The sequence below is a fragment of the Phyllopteryx taeniolatus genome, chromosome 18 (assembly GCF_024500385.1).
Source record: "Phyllopteryx taeniolatus isolate TA_2022b chromosome 18, UOR_Ptae_1.2, whole genome shotgun sequence".
Lineage (NCBI taxonomy): Eukaryota > Metazoa > Chordata > Actinopteri > Syngnathiformes > Syngnathidae > Phyllopteryx > Phyllopteryx taeniolatus.
Genome location: NC_084519.1, coordinates 19,161,360 through 19,189,266, shown reverse-complemented (window position 1 = coordinate 19,189,266; position 27,907 = coordinate 19,161,360). Strand labels below are relative to the sequence as shown.

Below are 27,907 nucleotides of genomic sequence, written 5' to 3'. Positions count from 1 at the left end.
ACAGAAACACTAAGATGCATTTGCGCTCGTTTTCACGGAAAAGGCAAATTAAGCAATTGGAGCAAAATCTGATCGATCCCCAAATGTCATGAGCATATTCACAAAACACATTGCAAATCATCAAACTCATTTTCCGCAACAAATGCACGAAAGACAGTTTGGCATCCTTTTTTCTGGTCTGGCTCTCCTGGGAGGGGGGGGCTGCTCTCGGGTGGACCCCTGGGCCCGATCCCAGGCACAGCAATTACAGGACACTTGTGTCAGTCTTTGCGCATGTCAAATTGAGTTGCACGTGTCCGCAGGCGCACACCCCCGGGACTCTTTCACCGGCTGCGGGGCCACTCACTTACTGGAATACGCGAGTCGCTCATACCTTCGTCCGATCGACTTAGAATTTACATAGTCAACCCCGCCGCGCTTGAGTTGTACAGCCGGGTTCAGGACCCTTGTCCTGTCCTGTCCTGTCCTGTCCTGTCCTTCCCTCACAGGGTGCAGCATTCACACCTACGGAGTCAAATGAATGTTCAGTGGGCCGTGTCTTTACCATTATTGATATGAAAACGACCCTGAAAAGAAAAACACACTTCAAGCCTGCTCGGCATGTTCCAAGACTCACCGCCGCAAAGACACTTTCAACGTCTTGAGTCAGGTGACACGAGTGCATTTATTAACTGCTGAGGAGAGACGTGACATCAGTCAAGATGAAACGATATTTTCGGCCGCTGTGCCATTTTGTGCGGTCCAGGACGAAGGGAGGTAACGCCGAAGGGTCGACCCGCTTCCCGCACGTCGAACCGGCGACATCGCGAAGGGCCGAGCGCGGCTCAACCTTCTCGTAGGTTTTATTGCCGACGTCGCCGTTCGATCAAAATGGCAGAAAAAAGACGGCGCGAGGTAACTGGCTTCCAGTTCAAAGATGGCTTACGAGGTCACCTGACGGAATCATCGGAGTTTGATTGGTCGCTCAATCCACGACGTCGGCGCTGGGTCTCATGTCGGCTAAACGCCGGCATTCCGCAGCGAACGCGAGCGGGTGGCAGCTCGCCGCTCGTTAGCTCCCTGCTAAAACCTGATGCTAATGCAGCTCGCCGCTACCGTTGCTCAAGCGCGGGCCGGCTAATGTGGCAAATGCAAACGGCTACATCTCAATGAAGAAGAATTTGCTCGAAAAGTTCATTTATTTCAGCATTCATGAAAACACTTTTCAGGGGACAAATTCCTGTGAAAATGGATTGTTTGTTTGTTTGTTTGTTTCCTAATATTCCAGTGTCTCGAGATGGGGAATTTGGGCTTTTTGTTTGCTGTAAACTCTCCATCCATCCTTTGGCGTAGAGTTTCTCCTCACTGGGGTCGCGGGCGTGCCGGCGCCCATCTCAAAAGTTTCTGGTCGCAGGCCGCATAGAAACAAGCAAGCATTCGCATCGACAGCGTCTGCGTGCATGTTTTGGGAGGTGGGAGAAAAGCGGCATAACCCGCGCAGGCCCGGGGGAGAACATGCAAATGCCACACAGGCGAGGCCAGAATTGAACCCACGTCCTCGGAACTGTGGGGCAGATGCGTTCGCCGGTTGTTCGCCGTGCTATAATGATCAAAAATGATATATTTCAAAACAAAACAAAATCAATCAATCATGATATATTTCACTGGGTCTCCGTCTGACTTTCACTTTTTGAGTTGAACTCAACTAAATGAAGCTTTTGACCCGATTCTAATCGATTGAGATGTAGCCGTCGTTGCGCAGAGGCCACAAACTTGAGAGAAAACGTCGTCGTCGTCGTCGTCATTATCGGTCGTTAATTCACATTTGCAGGCGCGATCATTAAATGCAATTCATTAGCGTCCACGTTAGGCCTCCGGCCTTCATTAATCACACGCATGAAAGGAAATCATGATGTTAAACGGTTTCAACTGATGCTTCCTAGCACATAAACAAGTAGGGGGCGAGATTCCCGACGCTCAGCGGGAACGCTCGTTAGGGGGCCACGAAAGAGTCCCGACAGACTTAAGGCCTCGACATGAAACCCGGCAAAAAGCAGCAAAACAACAAGAGGACAAGAAAAAAGAAGAATTTGTTGATTCCCTGCCGGCGTGCGGGCGGCGCGCGCTCACTCCAACGCGGCCTGCAGCACGGCGGTGGCGTAGGTGGGCCGCGCCTGCCGGTTCTGGATGGCGCTGCGCAGGTAGCGGACCCCGCCGCAGCGCTCCCAGATCTCCTCGAACTGCCGGGGCAGGATCTCGGCGCCCCTCTTGCGGGACAGGCCCGTCTCGTCCAGACTCAGCTCGCACATCTCCATGTCGTCTTTGCCTGCCGGCAAGAAAAACACGACGCCTTTATTTGCCATTGGACCGTGCAAACGTTTGCCTTTACATCCAGATGAAGGTCGAGGCAGGGGATTTTCTTTCCAACGCCTTTCATTGTCATCGAAATGGGGAACAATCGATCCCTTTTGATTCCTTATCGATACTCCAAACGGTCCGGAAATCGGGATCGCGGACGTCCTGCGTATGCCACGCTAACTTCGATGAGGCGGATTTTGAAGCCGAACTTTTTTTTTTTTTAATGGCTGGTGTTCACAGACAAAAGTTCAATCAGCGTATATCACCAATTGACACAAATTGAGCCTAACCGTGGAATATTGTCATCTTTGATGTCTCCGTGATGACGTCTCCTATTAAAAAGCAAAAACTGAGATTTCAAGTTGCTTAGCCATTCACCCGGCAGGGACGAAGCGTTTCCACCAGCGTTTTTACCGAATACGGAAGTCGGCTGCACCGAGACCGGATCGTCATTGGTGAGGCAATGAAATCAGAGCAACATACGGTGGGTACGGAAAGTATTCAGACCCCCTTCAATTTGTCATTCATTGTTATATTGCAGTTTATTTTTTTCCTCATTAATGTACACACGGCACCCCATATTGATCATTCTTGACATTCTTGAAAGAAAAACTGAAATATCACACAGCCATAAGTATTCAGACCCTTTGCTGTGACACTCGGATGCTGTCCGTTTCTTCTGATCGTCCTTGAGATGTTCTCCGCCTTCATTGGAGTCCAGCAGTGTCTGATGGTACTGATTGGGCTTGATTGGGAAAGCCACGCCCCTGTCTAGAGAAGACCTCACAGTGTCAGAGCAAATGAGAATCACGAGGTCAAAGGAACTGCCTGAAGAGCTCAGACACAGAATTGTGGCAAGGTACAGATCTAGCCAAGGTTACGAAAAACTTTCTGCTGCACTTCCTAACCCTTCCTAAGAGCACAGCGGCCTCCATAATCCTGAAATGGAAGACGTTCGGGACGACCAGAACCGTCCGGCCAAACCGAGCAATTGGGGGAGAGGTCAAGAAGAAGCCAAAGATCGCTGCGGCTGAGCTCCGGAGACGCAGTCGGGAGATGGCAGAAAGGTCGGAGCGTTTGACGTTTGAGGAGCATTCCTCAACGTGTTGCGGCCATGAAATTCTAAGTTGATGATTATTTGCTCAAAACAATCAGTTTGAACATTAGATATCTGCTCTTTGTCGAGGATTCAATTCAATATAGGTCGAACATGATTTGCAAATCGTCGTCTTCTGTGTTTAACACACACTTCATTGGAATTGCGAGGTTGGTAAATACCGAGCAAAGGGTCGCAATACTTTGGCTGTGTGATATTTCAGTTTTTCTATTTGAACAATTCTGTTTTCTTATGTCAATATGGGGTGCCGCGCGTACATTCATGAGCGAGTTCGAGCGAGCCGGGTCTAGGAGTGTTACTAGTACAGCGGTTTACGTTTAAGGCTTAATTGCACACGAGTAGGTCCAAAGTGGCACTAGTAGTGGAAGAAAACCACTAACAAGCCTCTTTCTACTAGTGTTGTGAATTGTCTTGCTTGTAAGATAAATTTGACAAACTAGTAGAACTACATGTGACTTGTGAGGCGAAACAGTGTCCAAGTTGACAACGGCATGTTATTAGTAGTACGAGTCAAGTGATTTGCTTCACTAGTAAGATGCCGTTGTTCTCCTTACGGCAGACCGCTTGCGCCTTTAGCGGCACGAGCGTCTCCCCGGTCGGCTTTTGGCGCTCACCCACCGGCCACGAGGACGATGGGGTGCTTGTCTGGGTGCAGCTCCATCTGCCGGGCGATCCAGGGCCCGTCGAAGTGGGCGTACCACCAGCCCTTCTTCTTGCCCTGCGGTTCCTTGTACTGGTCCGCCGGCCGGACGAACGGGATGCGGAAGAAGCGCTGCTGCCGGTTCGGGGACGCCTCGTACCGGCGGGCCGGCGCGGGGGGGGCCGGGTTCTGATGGGCTGCGGGGGGGCACACGGGGGAGCGGGGTGAGCGGGCGGCGGCCATTCGGGGTTCAACGGTGCACGCGCGCGCCCCGTCGGGAATCGGTCGCCGGTTCCCCGCTCGCCAGTCGACAGGCACCGCTCGCACGCTGGATTGGCGCTTCCGGGTTCGACGAGACCCCCACGGAGGTCTACGAGTCGCCGGCGGGTGTTTTCCGAGCTGCCTGCAGGCATGCCTAGTCACCGTTTTTTGCAATTGGGGCCAAAAGTATTGATTTGGCGCCATCGTAAGACACTTAAGAACCTTTCCGGGGCCTCAACGACCGGCCAATTTTTTCCACTCGTGGCAGAGTCGACCGGAGACGGATTCCCAACGCAGCCGCCGTGACTGCATTAAACAATTCTCTCTCTCGCCACTTCATCGCCGTTCCATCCGAGCGGCGTGCCAATCAAACTATTGATTTGAGCGCCGGGCGGTGAAGATGCCGGAACGCACGGAAGACGGAAGCAAGCGGCACACTTCCCTACACGACATTCGAGGGGAAGCGGCAGGACGGTTAGCCATTTGGAACAGTCATCAACACTCGAAGCATGGAAAGTGCACGCTTGGAATGGCGGAATGTTAGTCAGTCAGGTCAGGAGAGCAAAGAAGAAAAAGGGGGAGGAGGAGAAGTTCAAGTGGGGGTCATCATAAAATTGAGAAACGTGAAGTGTTGTGTGTGTGTGTGGTGCTGTACTTCAGTGGGATTATGGCGCGTCTGTACTTGGCAACTTTCACTTTTAATGTTTTCAGAGTACAATGTTTACCTTTACACCCCTAAAATTCCAAAAATCTAAGTGATCAAAATTCGACAAACTATTGAAAAACAAACTTCTACTTCCAATACTTCAAGGTCCCATTCCATCAAAATCGAATTTTTATGCCTAACACGTAGTGGGAGGAAAAAGGAGGTGAACCTTTTGGAATTTCTTCAGAATTTGGTCATAAATTGAAAAGTCCAGACCCCGGTGCGACCGATGCCCAAATGTGGAAGCGCTGATGTCGGGAAGGAAGTCGGGAGGCTCTCCCCGCTGAGCGAACCGCAACTCGGCAATTACAGCAGCTGCAATAAGTATTTAACACGTCACCATTTTTCTCACTAAATATATTTCCAAAGGTGCTATTGACGTGGGGAACAACCCAAGTCATCCATACACACAAATACGCTCAGAAATTAAGTTGTGTGTAATCATGTGAAATGACACAGGGAAAAAGTATTGAACACGCCAACTGCTATTCAGCATTTTGTACAAAAAAGCCTTTGATTGCAATGACAGCTTCAAGATGCCTCTTGTATGGAGAAACTAGTCGCAGGCATTGCTGTGGTGTGATTTCGGCCAATTCCTCCTCACAAGCAGTCAAATGTGTGGGTTTTCTCCGGGCACTCCGGTGTCTCCCACATCCCAAAAACATGCATGCTAGGTTAATTGAAGACTCTAAATTGCCCGTAGGTGTGAATGTGAGTGTGAACTGTTGTTTGTTTTGATGTGCCCTGCGATTGGCTGGCGACCAGTTCAGGGCGTACCCCGCCTTCTGCCCGATGATAGCTGGGATAGGCTCCGGCACTCCCGCGACCCTTGTGAGGAGAAGCGGCTCAGAAAATGGATGGATGGATGGATGGATGGATGGAGTTTCAGTTCTTTGCATAGATTTTCCAATTGGATTCAAGTCAGGTGATTGGCTGGGCCATTCAAGCAGCTTTATTTGTTTTGGAGTTTCCTCGGCAGTATGTTTTGGCTCTAGTATGACAACAGAATACTTTTTAGACATAAAAGATTACCAGTAAGGCGGTAACACCGGTAATTATTATTATTATTTTTTGTTTTTGTTTTTGGTGTGACAAAAAGATGCAGTCCTCTAACAATTAGAGCAGTTTGAAATGACGAATAGAACATAATAATAGTCCGGTGTCATGACCGTCGTGCAATGGGCGCAGAGACTTCAGGAAATGTGTGCAGTTTAAAGTGACGAGTAGTGCGATAATGCGGGACGATGTCGATTGTGCAAATGTTGCAGATGCTACTCAGACACACGAGTGGCCAGGTAGTGGTCAACAACAGCTATGCAAATAGTGCAGCATGGCAAGACTACCCCAGTGAGTGCACGAGTCATGTAGAATTACTGCTGATCTTCATTTGCAGCGACAAGGCGCTCACGTTGCTGTTTGACGATTGATAGATTTTCGGGTGCTTTCCACGCCCTTTTCTTCATGTGTTCAATACCTTTTCCCTGTCTCATTTCACACAACTTAATTTCTCATCTTATTTGTATGTATGGATTACTTGGGTTGTTCCCAACATCTGGTGAAAAATTCAGGTCAAAGCACCTTTGGAAGTATATTTAGTGACGTGTTAATGACTTAATCCTGCCGCTGTATGTATTTGTCATTGTTGGAGAAGAAAGCCACGGCTTTGCTTATTTTAAGGAGATGAGCAGCAGCAAATCAAAAACGGGGAATGCGTGCATACCGCGCTCATTTTACGGCAGGATCTCGGATTTGATTTTCAGTGGTGGGCGAAAAAATTGGATCGGGACATCCCCGATCCAAACGCCACGCCACGATGAACGCTCGACCGCCACAAGACGCAGTGATATCGCCGAGGACCAATCAGTGCAAAGCTGTTTTCCATATTTAGATTAAGATTAATAGCAATCCAATCAGAGGAAATCTCATTTACATATCAGATATTAATGAGAAATCCGGAAAAAAAATGATGGCATGGGACCTTTAAGTACATTTATTATTAGGAAAAAGAAAAAGAGAGATTGATACTTAAGTACAGCAAATGCCAGATACTTGGAAGACGATCACTCAAGTCATATCTTCAAGGCGACTAACGTCCACCAAGTTGTTTGGTGTGACAACACTTGGACGCAAGTGTCGCACTTTCAAGTACTTCAATGGGGACGACGATGCGCTCGTGCACAAGACAAACTGCAACGGGTGGACATCGGCCCGACGAGGCTTGCGATCACATGCGCGCGGGTGTCAGCAAAAACAGGTTGCCATGGAAACCCCCCCCCCCCCCACCCCCTTCCCTAAGAGAAGCCATCATGGAAAAAATATAAAAATGAATTCCAAACAGCAAAGTGGGAGAAAACACCATCGTGGGCAGGGTTAGTAGTGATACGTGTTAAAACACACTTACACGTACGGCCTTTTGTCACAGGTGCCGCAACACCTGAAAGGAAACATTGCGTTACGCACACACACACGCGCACGCACAAGGACAGGAAGTGATGAAATGCGGGCGCACGCAATGATGTCAACTTGGACCCTCAATGGTGGTTGTGTGTGAGCGTCAAAACACACACACACACAAAGTCTCTCACTCACAAACACGTCGCCAATATACCGTAGTCGCTCAGCGATTTGGGCGCCCGCAGGTCCGTGTCGGCATTACGCTTTTTGTTCTTGGACTTCCACGCGTGGTAAACCTTTAGCCGGCGGTGGAACTCCTCTCGGCACGCCGCCAGCAGCTCGATGTCTACGGAACACACGCGTACGTCAACACGCGCGCACGTCAACAAGCTCGCGGGCACGGTCGGGTCGGTCCCTCTCACCGCAGGAAGTGTTGATGGCATCCCTGAGCTCGGCGTACTTCCACTTGCTGAGTTGATATTTGCTGTTGGCGCCGCCGGCCGCTTTGCTGGCCTGAACCTGAGGACCTCTGATGACGACGACGACAGGAAACACACAACAGGACCCAGGAAGTCAGCGGAAAACAAAAACGTCAGCACACACACACGTTTAGTCTGGAGTCAAAGCTGCTGATCAGGAAGAGGAAGTAGATGGGCGGAGCCACCGCAAGACGGCAGGACACCACCAGAGTCGCCGCACACCAGGACGTAACTCGACATACTTCCCGTTTCGGCAACCTTCGCCATTACCTTATGCAATTAAGTGGATTTCAAAATAAAAGCATTCGGCGTGTGGGCGACGCTCAATTGATGACGAAATAATCAACAAGCAGCAGGGGTTAGAGCGGATTTGAAAATCACCGGCCGACCAATCAGTGAGCGAGACCACCACCGACCAATCAGACGAGAGCGGCCAATCGGCGGCAAGTCGGAGACGTTTGCACGCACCTCGCCAGAAGCTCGCTCATTTCCTTCGCCATATCCTCCCTACAACGTTTCATCATCATCATCATCATCAAACAAAAGATTTGCAACACAGCCATGTTTTTTTTTTGTGCTACCTACATGCTCAAAGTTGAGACTTTGGGACCAGCGGAACCGCTAAAAACACAAAATCACAAAATCGGTCACATAAACACAACTGACATGAGCGCGTCACCCTGAGGTCCAATCAGGAGATACATCCTGTCAGACTCCGAGGTTACAGCATGCAAGGGTCAGAGGTCAGATGTTAGAGGGTTGCAAGAGTCACAATGTGAAGGCCAAAGTTCAAAGGTCTTACACTGCTCGCTCGGGAGACGAAGGAAGCGACGACTCGGTGCTGCCGGGAGGAGAACAACGAGACATTAAAAACACAACGGCCAAGCTAATCGCTGTGAGCCCGTCTATGCATTTTGCATGATATGTTAGCAATGAGCTAACGTAGTGCGTTCTGACACTGGGGTGCGTTTACCTGCGGAGGGCGGCGTCACTCTGCGATTCGTCCGCGATGAGTTCCGCTTCGCTCTGCACGATCCTCAGCGCCAACTCTCGGTCTCGCCGCTCCTGCTCCAGAACCGCCTGACGGGAGAGTTCCTCCTCGCGTTCCGCCTCAAGCTGCTGCGAGATTTCCAGCTACACGCACGCACGCACGCACGCACGCACGCACACAACATGAACCCATGACTTTGAATGAAACATTTGACGTCAACATTTCTTTGTTAACTTCCTGCGCTAGCCACCGTCAGCCCTCGTTTATTGCGGTCACGTTCCAGAAAGCCCTGCAATAAATGAAATCTGCGCAGTAGTAACCAATTATAAGTTGTATACATGCATTTCCATGCAAATATGTTTGGAGAGGTGCAGGTATTTAATTTGCCCACTTGAGATCACCATCCTCACACTCGACACTCTAAGCAAATGCCTATTAAAGGCAGATGTGCTCTGCTTGAGTGACATGAACAACAGCCCATCTGGACATGGTGTGATAGACAGATAGATAGGACTTTATTAATTCCTTGGGAGGGTTCACTCAGCTGAAAATGTAAGTAAATAGACGATTTCCTGCCTTAAACATTGGCACTGTTGCTCACACTAATGGTCCTACCAACGTAGTCAACAAAAAGCATTATGGGAACCCAGAAATCATTACGGTGATGTTTTTAACTCTAACGCTGTGGTTGTAGAAAATCCAAGCTCAACTTTGCACTTTAGCTACATTTGCTCCTTTGGCATTGTTATGAGCGTGTGCATTCGCTATTCGTCGGGCTAGGGTTGGTCTTTGTGAATTTATGTCATAAACCTTTCAGGTCAGGGTTCTTTTTTGGCTAACAATAAGATCCCAAATGACGACGTATTCAAATCGTGTAGCCAATAAAGCTAACGGTATCAGAGATGCGCAGGTGAGTAGCTGCACTATACTCATCAATAAAAACGATAAGTGAACCGCGATATAGCAAGGGATTACTTTGTCTAAAAAAAAAAAAAGCCAGGAAAAGGCTACTAGAACAGCTGCGCTTTGTATAGGCTTAATGGGCGGTATTTCAAGACACACCTGCAGCCTCTTCTCCTCCTCCTCCCTCCTCTTCCTCTCCTCCTCTTCCTGCTTCCTCTTCATCTCCATCTCAGCTTTCCTGGGAGGAACAGTTTTTTTGTTTGTTTTTTTTTTAACTTCTGCTCAAGGTCCACGTTGGAGTTTTCAAAAGCGAGCATGGGTATCTAAGTGGTTTTGGGCGGTTGGTGAGCTCTTCTCCCATCAGCATCCCATCCAAACGAGAAGGTCGCAGTCTTCAAACTTACTGCCGTCTCTCGTCTTCCTCCTCCCGCCGCCGGTGCTCTTCCTCCTCCCTCCTCTTCCTCTCCCTCTCCATCTCCTCCTGGATGCGGCGCAGATGCTCACGCTCTTCCTCCTCCTTCTTCTTGTTCTGCAGCGCGCTCAGCAGCTGCTCCGAGCGCACCACCAGAGCGCGGTGGTCGTGCTCGATGTCCGCGCGCCGCATCACCGTTCCCTGACAACGAGGAGGTGGAAAACAACAATCTCGACATCGCAGCGCCACAGCCGAGTCCGCCGACCCGCCTCCATTTTGCGCCCCGCCTTGATGTTGGCAACCCACTTTGATTTTGAGCATGAGGGAGTGGATGTCGGCGTCCAGCTGCTCCACTTGGGCGCTCATCTCCTCTTTGCCCTCCTTGAGTCCCGCCACCACCTCGTTGAAGAGCGCCATCCTCTTCTTCAGGTGGCGCACCTTCACCAGCCCGTCAATCCTGAAGCAAGCAAACACACGTTAGGGGCCGATTACACGCACGTGTGCGCACTGTTGTTGGAGTCGCACACACGCAGCTCCAGGTTTCCGCACGTGCGGGGCGGCCGATGAAGGAGACGATATAGATAATACATGGAAAAGGGGCGGAACGCTTGAAGAAAGTTGCCAAGGATGAAGATTGAACATCTCGGGCAGACCGGATGAGGACGAAGAACAAGACGTGGACGTGAGGATGAGGATGAAGAATCGCGGGGAGCCACCCACCGAGGTTTGTGCTTCTTCTTGGAGAGCCACATGCGCACCGTCTTCTGCATGACCAGGCACGCGCCGCGCCGGTACAACATCTTGTTCTTCACTGCACACAAACAACAACAACAACAACAACAACACAAGTCAACAGCACACTTCTCGCTTCCTCAGCCACACGTTTAGGAGGACGAGCAGGCCGGGGCGACACTCGGACACCGGAGACGAACCGAGAGTCCTCTCCATGTCGTTATCGTCGCACGTTTCGACTTCACATCAATACTCCAGATGAAGAGGAGGGAACCGAGGACAAGTAGGCTTGAGGAGGGCACCGGGGACCCGAGGGATGAGGAGGAGGGGACAAGGACGAGACTGTCGAGGAGGCTAAGGAAGAGTGGAAGCCCAAATGGGGGGGAGGACATGGAAGTTAGGCGGAGAATGAGGAGGCCAAGGAAGCAGAGGAGGGTGATGATGCGGAGGACAAGGAAGAGGAGGTTGGGAAAGCCGAGGAAGCCAAAGAGGAGGAGAAGGCCGAGGACGACGGAGAGGTGCGTCCGGGCGAGGGGGCCGAGGAAGACAAGGATGCCGAGGAGGAGGAGGAGGCGGACAAGGTCAAGGAGGCCGAGGAAGAGGACGTGACTGAGGAGGCCGAAGAGGAGAACGACGAGGTCGATGCGGCAGAGGACCAGGAACGATGGCGTAGGTCTAAAGTGTCGCCGTCGAACTCCATTTGTTGCTACGGCAACGTGAAGCACGCACGCACTTACGCTTGATGACGGACAGCGCGCACCACTGGACCTTCTTCCAGCGGCTGTGGATGATCCAGGTGTTGACGCGCCGCACCAGTTCTGCCAGGTGATCTGGGTCAGACTTCATGATCTGGTCAAACTCGGCAAACTAAAACGGAGGCAGAGGAAACGCAAGCGAGCCAATGAGAAAAAGTCAAGGAGGAGTTACTTGTCGTCAGCACGTGCGGCGCCAACCTTGCCGGGTCGGAAGAACACTCGAGTCAATCCGAACTTGTAGTCCTTCTCGTCCAGTCCCAAAGCTTTGAACAAGGCCTGTGACACACACACACACACACATCACGAAACAAGAACAACCTCACCACCACAACCAGCAGACTGGACTAGAGTTTGGCAACATGGCAAGATCTCCCAAAAATGGAAGTCTATGAAAATTCTGAGATCGGCCACTCCGACTCGTGGACCTCCATAGTTGTGCCAAATGCCCACTGCAATTCCCTTTGTCGTGATGCGGGAGTCGGGAACGAGTGAATGATTGACTGCGTTTGCAATCCTTCATTCCAGACTCCTCAATCACGACAACTGTCAAGTACAATTCGGGAAGAATTTTGAAAATTAAATGACGGGTTCCGAAGAAATTGAGCTCTCTGTGTCGGGGGGAGAAAGACCTTTTCGGGGAATGTTTTTGTGTGATATCACCTACAGAAAATCTGGTCGAAAATGTCTTCAAATTCGAAGCAAACAGTCCAACTTGAGGATTTGTCAACATATCTCCTCGACAGTTTTGTTTGGTCTGCTACTCAGGGAAGGCCTTCTCCGACCGGCTGACAAGTTTCAGTTCAAAACACCAAAAAGCTCGCATGGGCTCAAATTCTGAGGGGGGGGGGGGGGGGGGGGGGGGGGGGGGGGGGCTTCGTCCTTTCACACTTCCAAGTGAACGTGTCAGAACGAGCGTGGCGTTTCAAACGGCGTCACCGCAAGGGAACGTTCCAAAATGGCTCCTGACTTACCGTTAGCCCCTCCCCGTGAGCAACACATGGTACAAATGAACAAATATCAATTCATTTCATGCGGCTCAATGTACGTGTGTCAGTGAGTGTTAAAGTACTGTGAACACAAACAAATAAAAAAAAGTCACATTGGGCAAAACATTGGGAATTGAGCTGAAGTGTGACAATAGCCTCCGAGTCTGGTCCTGAAGCGTGCGGCTGCGGTGACACGCGCTGGCCCGAAAGTGAAACAGCAACAACTGTCTGAAGGTGCCGCCAAACGTGGTCTGAACTCGTTCGGGGCGGTGCGGACTGACCTTGCAGAAGAGGCGCGGGTCGAGGCGCGCCAGCTTGCGGGGCATGTATTGCTTGTACATGTTGTAGAGTTCGTGGAAAGGAGCCCTGGAGGGGAAGCCGCCCTGCATCAGGTCCAGCACGGACACCATACCTGCTCCGCAAGGATTAGTCGACAAGTTCACAACTCCTCTGGAACGCTGGGCCTTTTTATCGCAGATGAATACGAAAACGTGCTTGTGAGTTTTGTTCTAGTCTTTCTACGCTCTTGCATACACCGGAAATGTTCCAACGGCTCTCGAGTTGTCGCCATTTGCCATTTTTTGGAATCATTTCAATTTGGTAGTTTTCCGTGCGGTGACAAACAAGGCAGAGTGGTGCCTTGAGATGCCAGTTCAATTCCTCCAGTGACCATTCTCTGATCCCAAAACATTAAACTTAATGGAAATGCAATTAATCCGTTCCAGTCCCCCAAAAGGACTACAATTTTCTTTTTGTTTTTAACGAAGAAAACAACAAGCAGTAGACTATAAAACATGTAAAGATGTTAACTGCGCAGTACATTTGTGTGCTATGCCTTTAAATGCTCTCTCTGTCTCAACAGCAGCCTGCCGCCGGACAGCGCTCGTAACTCAAGTTTGAGCTCGCAAGTCCAAGCAAAACCTCGGCCTGTCGATGCTTCGCGTATCGAAAACCTTGACAATCGGGCCATTTGTGTTCCGATTTGAAGGTCCGAAACAGATCGGTGCCGACAATCTCGTACAATATCTATCACACAAACTCTTCTTTTTAGGTAAGTGGAACAGTTGAGAATCACTGCATTAGCTCATGTGTTCGCACGAAGCTAGTCAGATGCTTCCGTGCTCTTGAACGGTTCGTGCCGGGTGTGGCCGCCCGATGGCGCCGACTGACCGGAGCACTGCAGCTGGGAGAGGATCTGTGCTCCCTCAAACTGGTGACTGACCATCTTCAAGTTGGGTTTGATGCAGCGGATGAAACTGGAACCCTGAGCCGGAACAACAACACAAGGTCACGCCGAGATCCGGGCGAGGGTTACAGCTCGTAGGTCGCACTAACCGTACTGCGCAACTTGTCCAGGAGAATGTTCAGTTGAGTCTGCATAAATAAACACACAACTTTAGTGGCAGGAACAATGCTCAACACAAGCGCTCTAAATCCCGATCGGCCGTTCGTGTCAAGCGACGAACGGCTATCCGATCGCAACTGAATCGTACTATTCTGAAATAATGGTCCAACAAATGAAAAATCCAATTGGATTATTCCAAAAAGAATCGAGTGAACCAGAAAGAGTATGCTGGCACATTTTGGCTGACACTTTTTTTTCTTCTTTTGACTTTAAAGTGGCTAACTTCAACCGGAATCCCGAGGCAGAAGGGGAACCCGGTTGGTTCGACGCCTGTCGGTGCCGTAAACCTTTCCCTGCCACTTCGTCCAACACTTCCGGGTGGCGAGGTGTTCCCAGGCCGGCCGGGAGACGTACGTAATTACTCCGGCGTGTCCTGGGCACGTCCCTCTGGCGGGATGTGCCCCAAACGGTTCACCGGGGAGGCGCGCAGGGGCATCCTGACCAGATGCCCGAGCCGCCGCATCCGGCTCCTCTCGATGCCGAGGAGCAGCGGCTCGACTTTGAGCCCGGGACACCCCTGCGGAAGAAACTCATTTCGGCCGCCTGTACCCGCCATCTTGTTCTTTTGATCGAGAGCTTTGCCTTTCGGCTCAGCTCCTACTTTTTTTTACCATTTCGAGTCCGCTACGACTCTGCCACAAGGGGAGGAGTTGAAGCGCGTAACCTTAAACTTGTTTCCCACGCTGATGAATCCCAGTTTTCCAGCTCTCTGCTTGGCATCGTTGGCATTGTCAAAGAGTTCTCGGATGAATCGGTCGCTGGACTCGCTCAGCAGACACTCCAGCGACGTGTGCAGAGCATCGTTGTTCTTCTCCACAAACTTGTTCTGAGGACCGACAAGGCAACGAGTCATTCACGGGCGGACATCTTGCTTTCTCGAGCACGCTGAAGGATTTTCACGTCGGCCGCAGGACGCACGGTCTCGTAGCAGACGGCTCCTGCAAAGTGTCGGACGATGAATCCTTCGTCGTCCCTCACGTTTCTGTGGACCGCCAGCTTGGACTTCCTCGGTATCTGACACACGCACACCCAAATCAAATGCCGTTGTTTTTGAGGAGGGTAAAAAAGAAGCTGGCAAAAAAACTGTCTGACTTACAGTCAAGCGGAAGTGGTTCTTGTGTTTGTTGTGGACCGTGTCGGTGAAGTGCTGGTCGCTGGGCTGCGGGAGCCGGTTTTCCTCGTCCAGGATGTCCAAGATTCCCAGCATCTTGGCCTCCACCAGGTCTGCAAAGCAGAGGCGCACATCTCAAAGCACAGTCCAGGTCTGGAGTCTCAAGTCGAGAGTCCGGGTGACATGGTTTTCCTACCGATGCAGTCCTGGTTGTCCACGTAGTGCACCTCGTTGACCCCCAGGCCCTCCCTCTGGTACAGTTCTTGTTCCTGCGGGTGAAGACTGGATTTTGTTACCCTGAGGAAACATCTATAGAAGCGTTTCAGTCACATGACAGGTGCTGACATATTAAAAAAGGCCAACTCATGTGAGAAGATCAGGAAGGTGCTTAGCTTAGCTTTAGCGTCAACGTGACCAAAGGGTCGAGGGTTCGAATCCAGGCTCTGATTATCCACTGTGGAAGTGTCCTTGGGGAACACAAATTGCTTCCAGCGGGCCTGGCAGCGCCTCGCAGAAGCGCACGCCATTTACCATTGACTATAAACTCCATTGATGTTGTGGACCTTCAGGTCACGAGACTGTGTTAAAGTATTACATCGAGAATGACTCTTTCACAGACATTCTGCTGTCAATCTATCAGTTCATTAATGACATTAATTAATTGACGATCGATTTACACTCCAAGGGAAACGGGCCTAACAATGAGACAGAAGCACCTACTGTGTTTAGCAGACAATATCGGCAGTCCTACTTAATAGGGGCTTTCGCACCGCAGGAACCTTTGCGGGAACTTGAGCGGTAAGGTCTCCTCTAGACAGGGGGGTGTGGCTTTCCTCATCAAGTCCTACGAGTATAATCGAACACAGCTGGACTCCAATGAAGGTGGAGAACATCTCAAGGATGATCAGAAGAAATGGACAGCACCGGAGTTCAATATACGAGTCTGAATACTTGTGGCTGCGTGATATTTCTCTTTTTCTTTTGTAATAAACAGGCAAAAATGTCAACAATTCCGTTTTTTTCCTGTCAATATGGGGTGCTGTGTGTACATTGAGGGGGAAAAATGAACTTAAATGATTTTAGCAAATGGCTGCAATATAACAAAGAGGGAAAAATTGAAGGGGGTCTGAATACGCACTTTCCGTACCCACCGTATGTCTTTGCGTGGCACAACAAAAGGTTAGGGTGCGTCTCGTTGTTGTCGGCGATGACAACAGTCTGACTGACCTCTTTAAGAATGCGCTCGTTGAAGAACTGCTGCAGCTTCTCGTTGCAGTAGTTGATGCAGAACTGTTCAAAGCTGTTGTGTTCAAAGTACTCTGCACAGAACGGGAAGTGCAATACGTCAGCGGCAAGGTGCCGCACCAGCGGCAGCGCGTTTACGCACCGAATCCGGCGATGTCCAACACGCCGATGAAGTTGGCGGACGACTGGAAGGGGAAGCACCGGTTGACCCTGGTGACCACGTGGTCGAACAGTCGGCTGTACACCGCCTTGGCCAAAGCGTCGCGAGCGTGGTTGGCCTGCTCCACTTTCAGGGGAACCCTGACCGACAAGCCAAATAATCACGACAGAGTAAATAACGCGCGCACACTCGTGGGATGGAGGCGGCCTACTTGATGGCGGTTCCTTTGGCGCCCCCTGCTGTGGTGATCATGACCCTGGAGGTGAGGCTTCCTTGCAGGTCCAGCTGGTCCAGGCCCAGCAGCTCAGCGCAGTGTTCCAGCATTTGGCCGGACTGCTTCTTGATGCTGCAGCCGCCTGCGAGAGACACACAAGGAGACAGAGTTCCAGACCCCCTCGGAAGCAGCCGAGAAGGACCGCCACCGCCAAAAGAACTGAGCCTGCTCGTACGGATGTGTCACTGCAGTGTCCGGTTGCGTGGCTGTCCGATAGGGACCGCGATCAGCAGTCCCTTGAGGCCCCCTATGGGCCACCAGCCAGTAATGGCCAGTAAGGGGCGCCATGGGGAGGATTCCCTACGCCAGGGGGGGTCACCAATCGTTTTGCAACTAAGAGCTACTTCTTGGTGTAGTGAGGAATGCAAAGGCCTTCTTCCAATTTATTATAAAAATCAAATCAAGTCATTTATGCAAAGTCCCGTGAATAATTCCTCCCAATAATAGTCAACAACGATTTAATAGGGTAGGAACTCAATAAATATCAACACAAAACGGACGAGAAAACAACGGAACAGCAGCAATAGTCCCATTCCTATACAGTGTTTGAATTTCCAAACGCTCACTTCTACAACATTCCTCAGAAATCACAATGTCCTATCACTGGTGAGCTATTTGAGGAACACTCCTGTGGTCCGTGTCGGCGACCCTCGCCCTTCACGACGACGACGACGACGTCGCTACGGGTCAACGTCAGCCGCTTCTCGAGGCTCTCGCGGTATTCTGCCCGCTGGCGGTGTCTTTGAGTACAGCTAACTAACAGGAGGATAGAAATTGTTTGCAGAGTAGCAAATGTGCTCATGCCGAGCAGTGTCGCTCGCCCCCTGACCTGAGGTGCTTCCCGCCTCCTCGAAGTCGACGTTGCCCAAGTGCAGCACGCCGGCCACCACGCGGAACAATTCCAACTTCTCCACGTCGCCCAGGCCGATCTTCTTCATGGCCACCAGCATGCGCTGGAAGTCGCAGTGGTCGTCCAGCAGGGGGTCCTTCAGCGGGCCCGCCTTCACGTGCTGCGGTACCAACACACGCGCATGTAATGTTTGTGTGCTGAACGTACAGTACGGGCTTTTCACCGGGCACACTTGAGAGATGACAGAAGGAAGGTCTACAAGCCGACGCTATTGCCATGGTAACATTCTTCACTTGTCTCACAACACACTTCAAAGGCTCACCGCATCTACTACTCGTCCGCACAAAATGCCAACTACGGCTCCGCCGGTTTTTTTGCTTTGTGTCACGAGTTTCAGATAGAGCGCCGCTCAGGCGAGGTGGAAAAATAAATAAATACCAAAAAAATGGAGCAATTCAGGTACCACAGTTGACGATGCGCTTTCAGCCATTTACTGAATGGGACAAACAGCTCAAAGCCCAAAATGACACCACTCACAAGGAGCAGACACTCACTCACACGGGGGGGGGGAATGTGGTGAAAACAGCCAACCAGACTACCTCAAGCTCCTGATGTCACTCGCTGGCCACGCCCCTTAAGGGCACACAGTGTGCCAGCGTGTGACTGACTTTTGTCTTAATTTCTCTTTTTTCCTCAAATGGGATTTTGAGGTTTTATGGGAAGTCGTCAATCATTGCAAACTGTGGGCCTGTGAAGCCCTTTGAGACTCTTTTGGGATTAAGGGCTATATAAACAAGCTCGATTTGACTTTGTAAAATAAGTGCATTTCTTGACACTGTCCTTTATTATGTATTACACGGTACCCCCCTACCCGTCCTTGAGGACTTCCACGCTGCCAGAACTAAGACAAGAGCGTGCCAAATCCTCTGGGCTCTTCCGGCTCCTTCTCTCGGGTCGGCGCTACCGATCAATGCAAACTAGAACTAGCAGACATTCCAACAGCTTCTTCCCTCTTGCCGCCCACTTCTTAAACACCCGACCTCCAATTCCATTGCAACATGCTGGCAATTTTTTTTTTGGACTTGAGTTCATTGTCCCATTTCTGCGGGGCCAATGATACGCTACTCGTGCACTCGCTGCGGTCGTCTCGCCACGCTGCACTATTTGCATATACTGGCCACTGATGCCAGCGTAGCATCTGCTCCATTTGCACACTGACTGAGGAGCCTCTGCAACATTTGCACAATCGACATTGTCCCAGACTATCGTACTGCTTGCTTGAAGTCCCGGCGCCCTTTGCGCCGGACTATTGCAATATGAGTCATTCGAACCGCTCTTAGCGCGAGAGGACTCTGCATCTTTTTGCACAATTGTCAAAAAATAATAAGAAGAATGTACCGGCATTACCAGATAACTAGCAACCCTTTTTTCCTCAATGTCTTTCTGTCTCCAAAGGGTTCTGTGTCAATTGACCGTCTGCTGTCGTACGAGAGCGGCTCTGACTACCGGAGACAAATTCCGTGTGTTTTTTGGACATACTTGGCAAATAAAGATGCTTCTGATTTTGTACAATACACTGCCATTTTTATTTACTAAAACCAGATAAGAAATGTGTTTTTAGGAGGCTGCACAGGTTAATGAGAAAAATGAATTTGATATACAGCGGCAGCTCGATTGAATGGACCCGGAAGCAAGGGACTTCACATTTAACGGACCGGTCCGGTCGGAACTCAAAATGCTCCTCGCGGCGGCCAAAGTCCGTCCGTTCCAGAACCGGCCGCAGTCGACAAGCAGGCTGGCACCCGTATTTCCAGGTTGTGTCGCCGCCGTTCACTCTCACACTCGCCGTGTTTCGCTCGTAAAACATGTACCGACTTTGGTATACAGCACGCATGCAGTTTTTTGTCAGTCCTTCCTTCTCTATGGCATCCGATCGTAACGGCGGTGAGAAAAGGAAGTGCGCTAACCTCGCGGCTCATGAAACCGACGCCGCCTCGCCACCGCAACAACAGCTACACGCCATTATCACCCGTCCCGAGCGCCAGCGATGGCGATACTTTCACGCCACTACTACACCACCGCAAAAATGTTTTAAGGGAAGGTCAGGGCTCCTTTCAAACTTTGTTTTTTTTTTTTTACCGTACTGGGTGTTTTTAAGCCACAAAAAAAGTGCTTCAAGTTAACAGACAACTTTAACGGACGACCTCCCCTCCACGAGTCCCTTAAATTAAGTCCGCTGTACGAGTCTATTGAGCAAAGTCAACTCATCAGTTAAGGTAAAACCTTCCATCTCGCCTCCCAGGCCGGCGAGCGCACGAGACGAGAACGTGACAAGATGGACGCTACCTCTGAACTCTTGCGGTTCTCCAGGATCTGCTTGTCCGTCTCCTTGGACGCAAAGAAGCGAGTGCATCCTCTGTTCAGGTACTGAAACACACACACACACACACACATCTGCAACGTTCCCCTTGAAGTGCCGCCCCCTGTTGTGCAGACCGCCCGTGACGGCTTCACAGTGGGTCGTTGGGAGGTCACGGTAACGATCCTCGTACCCTGAACATGTCCGGCGAGCTGAGGTGAAACTTGAGTCGAATGTCGTCCGGCGCGCCGGCACACAGGCGGTAGAAGATGTGGTAGTTCCTCTCCTCGGCGCTCTGGCGGCAGATGCGAGATTTCTCCAGGAGGTAGTGCGACACGAAGCCCCCCACCACCGTGTTCTGAACGCACGCGCACACAAAAGGTTTCAAAGTAGTAAGGTGACAAGATTTGGCAAGATGACAGCCTGTCCAAATGTGGAGTCCGTTTGGATCGGCCACTTCGACTTGCGGACCTCCGAGAGCCTTCCCTCAAATGTCCACTGTGAATGATTGCAAACGCAGTTACTGCTGCTTTCCCTTTTCTATGGTCTCTTTTTTTACGCGGCAGATTTTCCGAAGGAGGTTCACCGTGATAGCGAAAACATTCCGACAATAACACGCTGTGTGACGTTGCGTAGCTTGCATAATACCTTTTCATTGAAGTGTATTTCCACAAACTTGCCAAAGCGACTGCTGTTGTTGTTGCGCACAGTTTTGGCGTTCCCAAAGGCCTCCAACAACGGGTTTGCTGCTCGGGGCGAAAACAAAAGAAAAAAAGTCAGAACGTCACGGAGAAGAAAGGCTGACTTAAGAGCGCTCCGGCGTACCCTCCACGATCCTCTCGTCGATGTCCTGGCCCGTCCCGTACGACGACGTAAGGTACCTGTCGCCGGAACGAGAACGGTCGTCGTTGACGGGAGGTTTCCACGGCAACGCGCCTTCAGCCTCACCTGAGCACAAACTTGGTGTTTTCCGTCTTTCCGGCGCCGGACTCCCCTGAGACGACGATGGACTGACTCATCTTCAGAACCCTCATGTCCCTGTAGGCCTTGTCAGCTGCATATCGAGCACACAAACGTCAGTCGCGATTGTCTCCCGGCGGCCGGGTCGCAAGAGGCGCGTCTCACCGATGGCGTAGACGTGCGGCGGGAGCGTCCCCAGCGAGCGTCCGCGGTACTGCTCGATGGTCTGTGGAGAGTACAGCTTCGGGATGTCGTAGTACGGGTTGACGGCGATCAGGATGTTGGCCACGAACGTCTGAGCGCAGACCCGACGACCCGTAAACCACAACGACAACATGCAAACAACAACACAAATGAAACACACAAAATACAGACATGCAAACACCAAAGGCATGAAAAAGTGACACCCCCCCCCCCCCCCCAAAAAAAATCATCACATCTGGGGGGATCCCCCGGCACGGTGGACGACTGGTTAGCGCGTCAGTCTCACAGTTCTGGGGACCCGGGTTCAATCCCCGGCCCCGCCTGTGTGGAGTTGGCATGTTCTCCCCGTCCGTGCCTGCGTGGCTTTCCTCCCGCATCCCAAAAACATGCACGTTGATTGACAACTCTAAATTGCCCGTAGGTGTGAATGTGAGTGCGAATGCTTGTTTGTTTGTATGTGCCCTGCGATTGGCCGGCAACCGGTTCGGGGCGTACCCCGCCTCCTGCCCGATGAGGACGGCGCGCCTGCGACCCTAGTGAGGAGAAGCGGCGCAGAAAATGGATGGATGGATGGATACATTCAGAAATCTGGAAGACTCTGAAGAGTACAATAAGGCAAAATCAACAGATTTCCTTCACGCAGAACAACAAAACATTTATTTACACCGCTCAAGTACATATGGATGTACAAATTGAAGATTACAATGGAATTTGCCTCATTCCTTCGCTTTTATGTTTTGGCCTCCAATTTGAGCCAGGCCCATCCCCATCCCCACCTGATGCCCACTTGAAGCTGTGCCACATGAATAGCATCCTCCTCGTTACGCACTCTCATTCTGGAAAAGAATTGACCACAATCATTGTGTGTTTCACTTCATTTTTCACGATTACCAACTCCAAAGGCTCTTCCCAAATGCATCCTCCAGGAAAATATTCGGCGCAGTATTTTTACATTTTTATTGGCCCGTTTCTGAATTTGAAGTTACTTCACTCTGTGTTCTGACATAATCCCTAACATCGCTCTGTCGCTTCATACATTTACCATAAACATCCGTAAACTAATTAGATGTACTAGCGGATCAGCGCTTGTCGCCGACGTTACGTGCGCTTCGCTGTTCGGCCGCGACCCGCAGCACCTCAACGCGAAAATACAAAAAACCAGCGCAACAAATACGACACGGGCTGATCTGATGAGCAAAAATGTTGCTTCAACGTAAGAGTAGCAATAGAGGATGTCCGCTCCAGAGGTGGGGGGAGGAGCCAAACGTTGTACTCAAGTAAAAGTACTGTTACTTGACAATAATCTGACTCAAGTCAAAGTCAAAAGTAGTCCTCCAAAAAAAGACTTGAAGAAGAGTAAAAGGTACACTGCCAAATAATTACTCAAGTACTGAGTAAATAGCACAAAAAAATACAATTTGCAATTTACTGCGTGGTGTATAATCAATAAGTGATCAATAATCAATAAGTGATCAATAAATGCAGCGAGCGACATTTAGATCATTGTAATTGAGTAAAAGTACAGTTACCGCTAGCCGCCAGCGTTCAAGGAGTACGAAACAGCCTCTGGCGACAGAAAATCTCATCGTATCTATAAGATTCACGTAAATGGCCTATTTTGAGTTCAAAACGGCGAATTTCACCGAAAGGCAACTAATTTGCATGTATGGAAAAAATCAACATTTCTTTTTGTATTGCTCTTTTTTTTTTTTTTTTTTTTAGACAAAGAATAAGGGAGCTCCGTGTTTTCAGTTGATGATAGTCCTATTAAAAAAGGGAACACATCTCTTCTTGTCTTCCATGTTTCCAACACACCTGTTCCCTCAGATTGTAACAACTCATTGCAAACAATTTGAGTACTGTGGCAAAGTCCATTTTGGTGTATTTTGTACTTTACCTCTACTGGTTCCAATTCAACTAAAACGTAAAATGTGAGTGTATTTAAGTCAATAGTGGATTAGTTGGTTGTATGGAGCCAACTGGACTAGTAATTTGGATGGCATAAAGAATGGGTGAGTGTTGCTTTTTCTGTACATATTTACACACAATAAATCATTAGCAGTAACAGTGAACAGGAAGAGAACTCACATAGATTTTGTCTTTGCTGTATCTGACACGCACGTTGTTGAGCAGCGTGGCTTCATTGAGGTACATCAAAGAACCTGTACAAGGACATGTCCGTCATCTTCGTCAATTCACCACGACATTCAAACGCCGACATTGAAACGCAGTCATCATCAGTTCACCAAAACATTCAGACGCCGTCGTCTTCAACAGTTCACCACAGTATTCAAACTTGCTCGAGTCATCAGAGAGGAGAACTCACAGTTGTCCTCTACGTGTTTGGTAACGTCATCCTCAGCAGGAAACACTTGACTGACGGCAGCCACAAACGTCTGCACAAAAAGAAAACAATAAAACCCATTAGTGCGGTCTGCTCAGGCTTCTTGGTGGGCGTGGCCAGAGGGCAAGTGAGGACAACATTAAGCAGCCCCACCCACCCAGGTCCAAAATTCTTTTCTCTCGCTCGGCCTCATTCCAGGTGTGACGTGTCAAATTAAGCAAGCAAGGACGCATCGGGAGAGGGCAGCCACCTGCACCTGTTCCTCCCCAAGACAACTTGGACCAAATGAACCGGCAATACCATTGATGAGCCTCATGCGTTTGGTTGTGTTGGATCATTTAACAACGGACTATTTCTTGATCTAATGTGGGTTCATGATTGCGTATGCACTCGATGTATGGCAATGACGCTTGATGATCCTCTGTTTTAAGTTATTTTCGGCCATCTTGTGGCACCTGTACACAATTACAAACCCCTCTTTGTGGGGGCGGGGGTCAAGTATTAGCACGTTGGGGCGATTCGCGGCAAGCCTCGGTCCCTTTCGCTGCAACCCGGACGGATATCGTCATGCCGCGGAACAAAAGCTTTGAAAGCTCGAGCACGCTCTTGAAGAAGAGACGAGCGAGCAGCAGCAGCAGCAGCAGAAAACTCAACAACATGACAGCCGCTCTCATAAAGTTCAACGAAAACTTCAACAAATAAATAGCTCCCTAATATTTTATACAGTAGATACATTTTTCTATAATTCAAATCTTAATCTTTCACTCACGACTGCTTTAAATTCAAACAAAAGTGCAGGGAGTTCCCAAGGTCAACAGCATCTCAATATTTAAATCAATACATAAGTTGACCCAGTTTTAAATTGATTTTTTAATTAGAAGTCAGATTTGTGAAAAAAAATCGGAATATCGGCACCGATAATCAGCCCGGCCGATAATAATTGGTCTTTCCGCAGTTACGGTCTTCAAGGTCATTCATGGCTTCGTTGATATGACCTTTGACCTGTTCCTTGAATACATAAAGTGGGCTGGGGCGAGGGGTCGGAACTTGACGCTTCATCTGAAATCGGACCTTGCCGTCCCGCTTGAGAGGCTGGATGGTGAGGCTGTCGGCGCCGATATCCACGATGGTTCCCAGCTGGAAGCCGTCGGCGGGGTGCGGTGCCCACACCGGTTTGCCGTCCTCCATGTCGATTCTGGGAAACGACAACAACACCGTCAGCATTCCCGGGGAGCATCTCACGTCCGTTCACGGCAACGTTCCTAGCTCCTCCAAGTTGTTCCGCCGCCGCTGCATTACAGAGCTACGCGGAGCGGCCGGAACGGAGGAACGGCTGACGTTTTTTAGATCCTCGACATTGTAAATGACATTCGGCCCTTGTCCCTGATTGGAACACCGTCACGTGACCTTCAAGCCAAACCAATCAGACGGGTATTGATTGGCGGGCCGTGCCATCGCCGCGGTGGCCGCGCAACTACCGACGCATGTTATGTAACTCATCTACACAATGATGTCATCCACTTGCAACTTCGGACACCGCTGACCTGCTCGGTGACATCATCGACAGATGGCATCATTTATGGATGACATCACTGACGTACGCCCCTCCCCCTCCATCTGTTCAAGCGGAAGTTGTTTGTGCAACATCGGCCATCTTGTGGAGTGGCACACGACCTTTGGGCTCTGCTCATGTTTCTTATCTTTACATCCTGCTGTCGTTTCCTTTTCAAACTCCGACGCTTTTCATTGGATGCAAAGTTTGCCCGTGTTGTCGGTGCGTCGCCCCCCCGCCGGCGAGTCATCCGCGCGGCCCGTAAAGAGAGTTAAACATTAGCAGATCTGCAATCGGCAGGGTTCCCAACCCTTGTCCTGCGTGCTTCTTCCCCGGTCCTTGTCCTGTCCTAGCTTGTCCTGTCCTTCCCTCCCAGGGTGCAGCGCTACAGCCCCATGCAACAATCACTTTTAATGTTTCATGGTTGTAGATAATGAAATGACAGAACTGTGAGACTTTTCTCATCCTGTTTACAATTAGTGCTTTGTCTTTTGTCTTCGTTTCTCTCTCCCCTCTAGAAACTTTGGTCTGTTCGACTTTGATTCTCAAGAAACTTCAATTATAACACTAAAAAACCACAGCGGAAACTTAAAAACTCCACTGTGACACAGTAAAGCTGTTCCGGCATTAAATGGAAACAGATCTTCCATTCTGCTTGACCTAACAGCCGAACAGGACGAAGAAAAAAAAAGCAGATCTGCAATCGTGTCTGTCATAAACGTCAATCATTTGCGGGATAGGCCGCCGCTTGGCAACTTGGCCCTCGCCAATCACGAGACGTTTTCGTCCAGTCACGTGACTTCTTGCCTTCATCAAGTCACCACAAGTGGAAAGTAACCAAGTACAAATACTTTGGTACTACACTCATTTTTCAGCTCTCCATACTTTTTGGGACGGCTTCTTACTTTTACTTCCTCGTCGTTGGATCAGCACTTGGACTTTTGGTTTTTTTAACACGACGATCATGTGTCATTTTTGTCATCTATCATTTTCGTTTTTTGGCGTGTGCGCGCGCACCCACCACCTGTAAAAAGAAAGACTGGATGTCTCACGCACGCGCTTTTCAACTCTCGCGAGCCGACTCGCGTTAAAAAACCCACAAAGTTTGCAGTAAACTTTGTTTGGAGCCACACACACAAAGCCAACACAACGTTACAACACATATTCCGATGACGAACCTTCCCGTGTGGAATTCGGCGTCCACGTTCTCCGTTTCGAATGAAAACGGGCTCGCTTGAGACCGAGCTGTGGTCTGAGCTCAAAGCTCCACTTTGACGGCGGCGGCGGCGGCGGCAATGGCAGCGCGCTGGAGTCCACAAGTTTGACGCTCTTTCCCGAAGAAGGCCGAGCTGCTCCCCTCATTCCGCTGTTGCCGAATGTCGCACAGGACACATATTGGTCCAAATGTACGCCCCAAATGGTTAGGTATCGGTTTTAAAACGCTTCAAACAAGCCGTTGAGCGTAACTCCGCGTGCTTTTGAAGGCGGTCTGGTATGTAGCAAACAATGTTGGCTTTGTGATGAAGAAGACAATCCAACGTGAGCCATAATGGCAACACTGTTAGAACTAGAGCAAGAAAAACGCGTGAATAGTGTGCGAGGTCGCTGGCAAGAGCGGCGGTGTGCGCCGACCGTCGTCGTTAGCTAACACGGTCGCTCGCTCCGCCGGTGTCTCGTTGTCGTCTCACCTTGCGTGGCCGGCTGACCGGGTCGAGTCCGAACCGGATCCTCCTGGAGCAGCTGGGCCGGAAGTGCAGGTGAGCGAACCGAGCCGCTGTGTGGCCTCCGTGTGGTGGTGGCCGTCGCGAAGTGTGCGGCCGCCCTCTTCCTTCGCCTCGCAGAGCCTGGGAAAGTGGCCGAGTGACGTCACGGACCGGGAACAGACTGCGGCTCGCCTCCTTGCCTCCTGGGGGCGCCGTCTCGCAAAACTCAATTTACTCCTCTATCAATCCCCCATTAAAATGAATTGAAATGCCTCGATTCCGGTCCAGACCCCCAAAAACCACCGGCACAATGCAATGTTTTGTGAACGTTTTGAACAAAAATACCACTGTTAAAATAAATAAAACAATGTGAATAAACTCGTTTTACGAAGCGCCTTAGGGGCGTGGCCTAATAAACTGCTCCGTGTCAATAAACTGAAAGTGCATCTGCCACGGTGGCTCTCCTTGCCCACACGTGAGGACATACTTTTTTTTTCATTTGCCACTTTATCAGGCCAGCACCATGTGTATCTGTGTCCGTGTATACGACCTCACTCTTAACTCAAATTGTGTCTCGCAGTACGGCTCGTAATTGGGAAAAAAACAAAACTCCTTATGTCGGTACTATTGTGTAATAAAAACACAATGTGCTCAGCTAACTCCAGCCATCCATTCTCTGAGCCGCTTCTCCTCACGCGGGTCGCGGGCGTGCTGGAGCCCATCCCAGCGATCATCGGGCAGGAGGCGGGGTACGCCCTGAACTGGTTGCCAGCCAACATAAACAAACAACCATTCGCACACACATTCACACCTACGGGCAATTTAGAGTCGTCAATTAACCTGGGATGCATGTGGGAGGAAACCGGAGTACCCGGAGAAAAGCCACGAAGGTACACCGAGAACATGCTAACTCCACACAGGCGAGGCCAGATTGGAACCCGCAACCTCACAACTCACCAGTCGCCCATCATAATCCGTTATTTATTATAAGCCTACTGTGTTGCCGAAACGTTGTGTATTCCTCTTC

General features: G+C 50.2%; 1 protein-coding gene across 8 annotated transcripts; it reads right to left on the bottom strand.

Moving 5' to 3' along the window:
- Window positions 1–645: 645 nt before the first annotated feature.
- On the bottom strand, window positions 646–27,061 carry myo6a (myosin VIa). Of its 8 annotated transcripts, XM_061754277.1 has the most exons (36): window positions 26,866–27,054; window positions 24,697–24,820; window positions 23,608–23,677; window positions 23,370–23,443; window positions 21,243–21,372; window positions 21,066–21,171; window positions 20,943–20,998; window positions 20,766–20,863; window positions 20,311–20,475; window positions 20,105–20,185; window positions 17,738–17,918; window positions 16,846–16,990; window positions 16,617–16,774; window positions 16,457–16,548; window positions 15,426–15,498; window positions 15,215–15,342; window positions 15,037–15,132; window positions 14,783–14,944; window positions 14,049–14,087; window positions 13,884–13,977; window positions 12,995–13,125; window positions 11,926–12,003; window positions 11,710–11,839; window positions 10,961–11,051; window positions 10,547–10,697; window positions 10,233–10,441; window positions 9,988–10,066; window positions 8,908–9,068; window positions 8,737–8,775; window positions 8,520–8,555; window positions 8,403–8,441; window positions 7,878–7,984; window positions 7,670–7,801; window positions 7,463–7,495; window positions 4,073–4,291; window positions 646–2,305 (listed from the first exon to the last, which is right to left on the bottom strand). In XM_061754277.1, the coding sequence occupies exons 2-36, from the start codon at window positions 24,811–24,813 to the stop codon at window positions 2,106–2,108; spliced, it is 3,900 nt and encodes a 1,299-aa protein (XP_061610261.1). In that variant the 5' UTR covers window positions 24,814–24,820; window positions 26,866–27,054; the 3' UTR covers window positions 646–2,105. The 8 variants fall into 8 exon arrangements, 7 of the variants coding, with proteins under 7 accessions (XP_061610261.1, XP_061610263.1, XP_061610262.1 ...); XM_061754279.1 differs by lacking the exon at window positions 8,403–8,441 and having other exon boundaries at window positions 26,866–27,055; XM_061754278.1 differs by lacking the exon at window positions 7,463–7,495 and having other exon boundaries at window positions 26,866–27,053.
- Window positions 27,062–27,907: the final 846 nt, after the last annotated feature.

Coding starts and splice junctions, on each gene's coding strand:
- myo6a (XM_061754277.1), bottom strand. CDS start 24,813: ATGGAGGACGGCAAACCGGTGTGGGCACCGCACCCCGCCGACGGCTTC. Junction 17,919..20,104: donor AGAACCGCAAGAGTTCAGAG/GTAGCGTCCATC, acceptor TTGGTACCGCAG/CACGTGAAGGCGGGCCCGCT. Junction 15,499..16,456: donor ACGAGCGCATTCTTAAAGAG/GTCAGTCAGACT, acceptor CTTCACCCGCAG/GAACAAGAACTGTACCAGAG.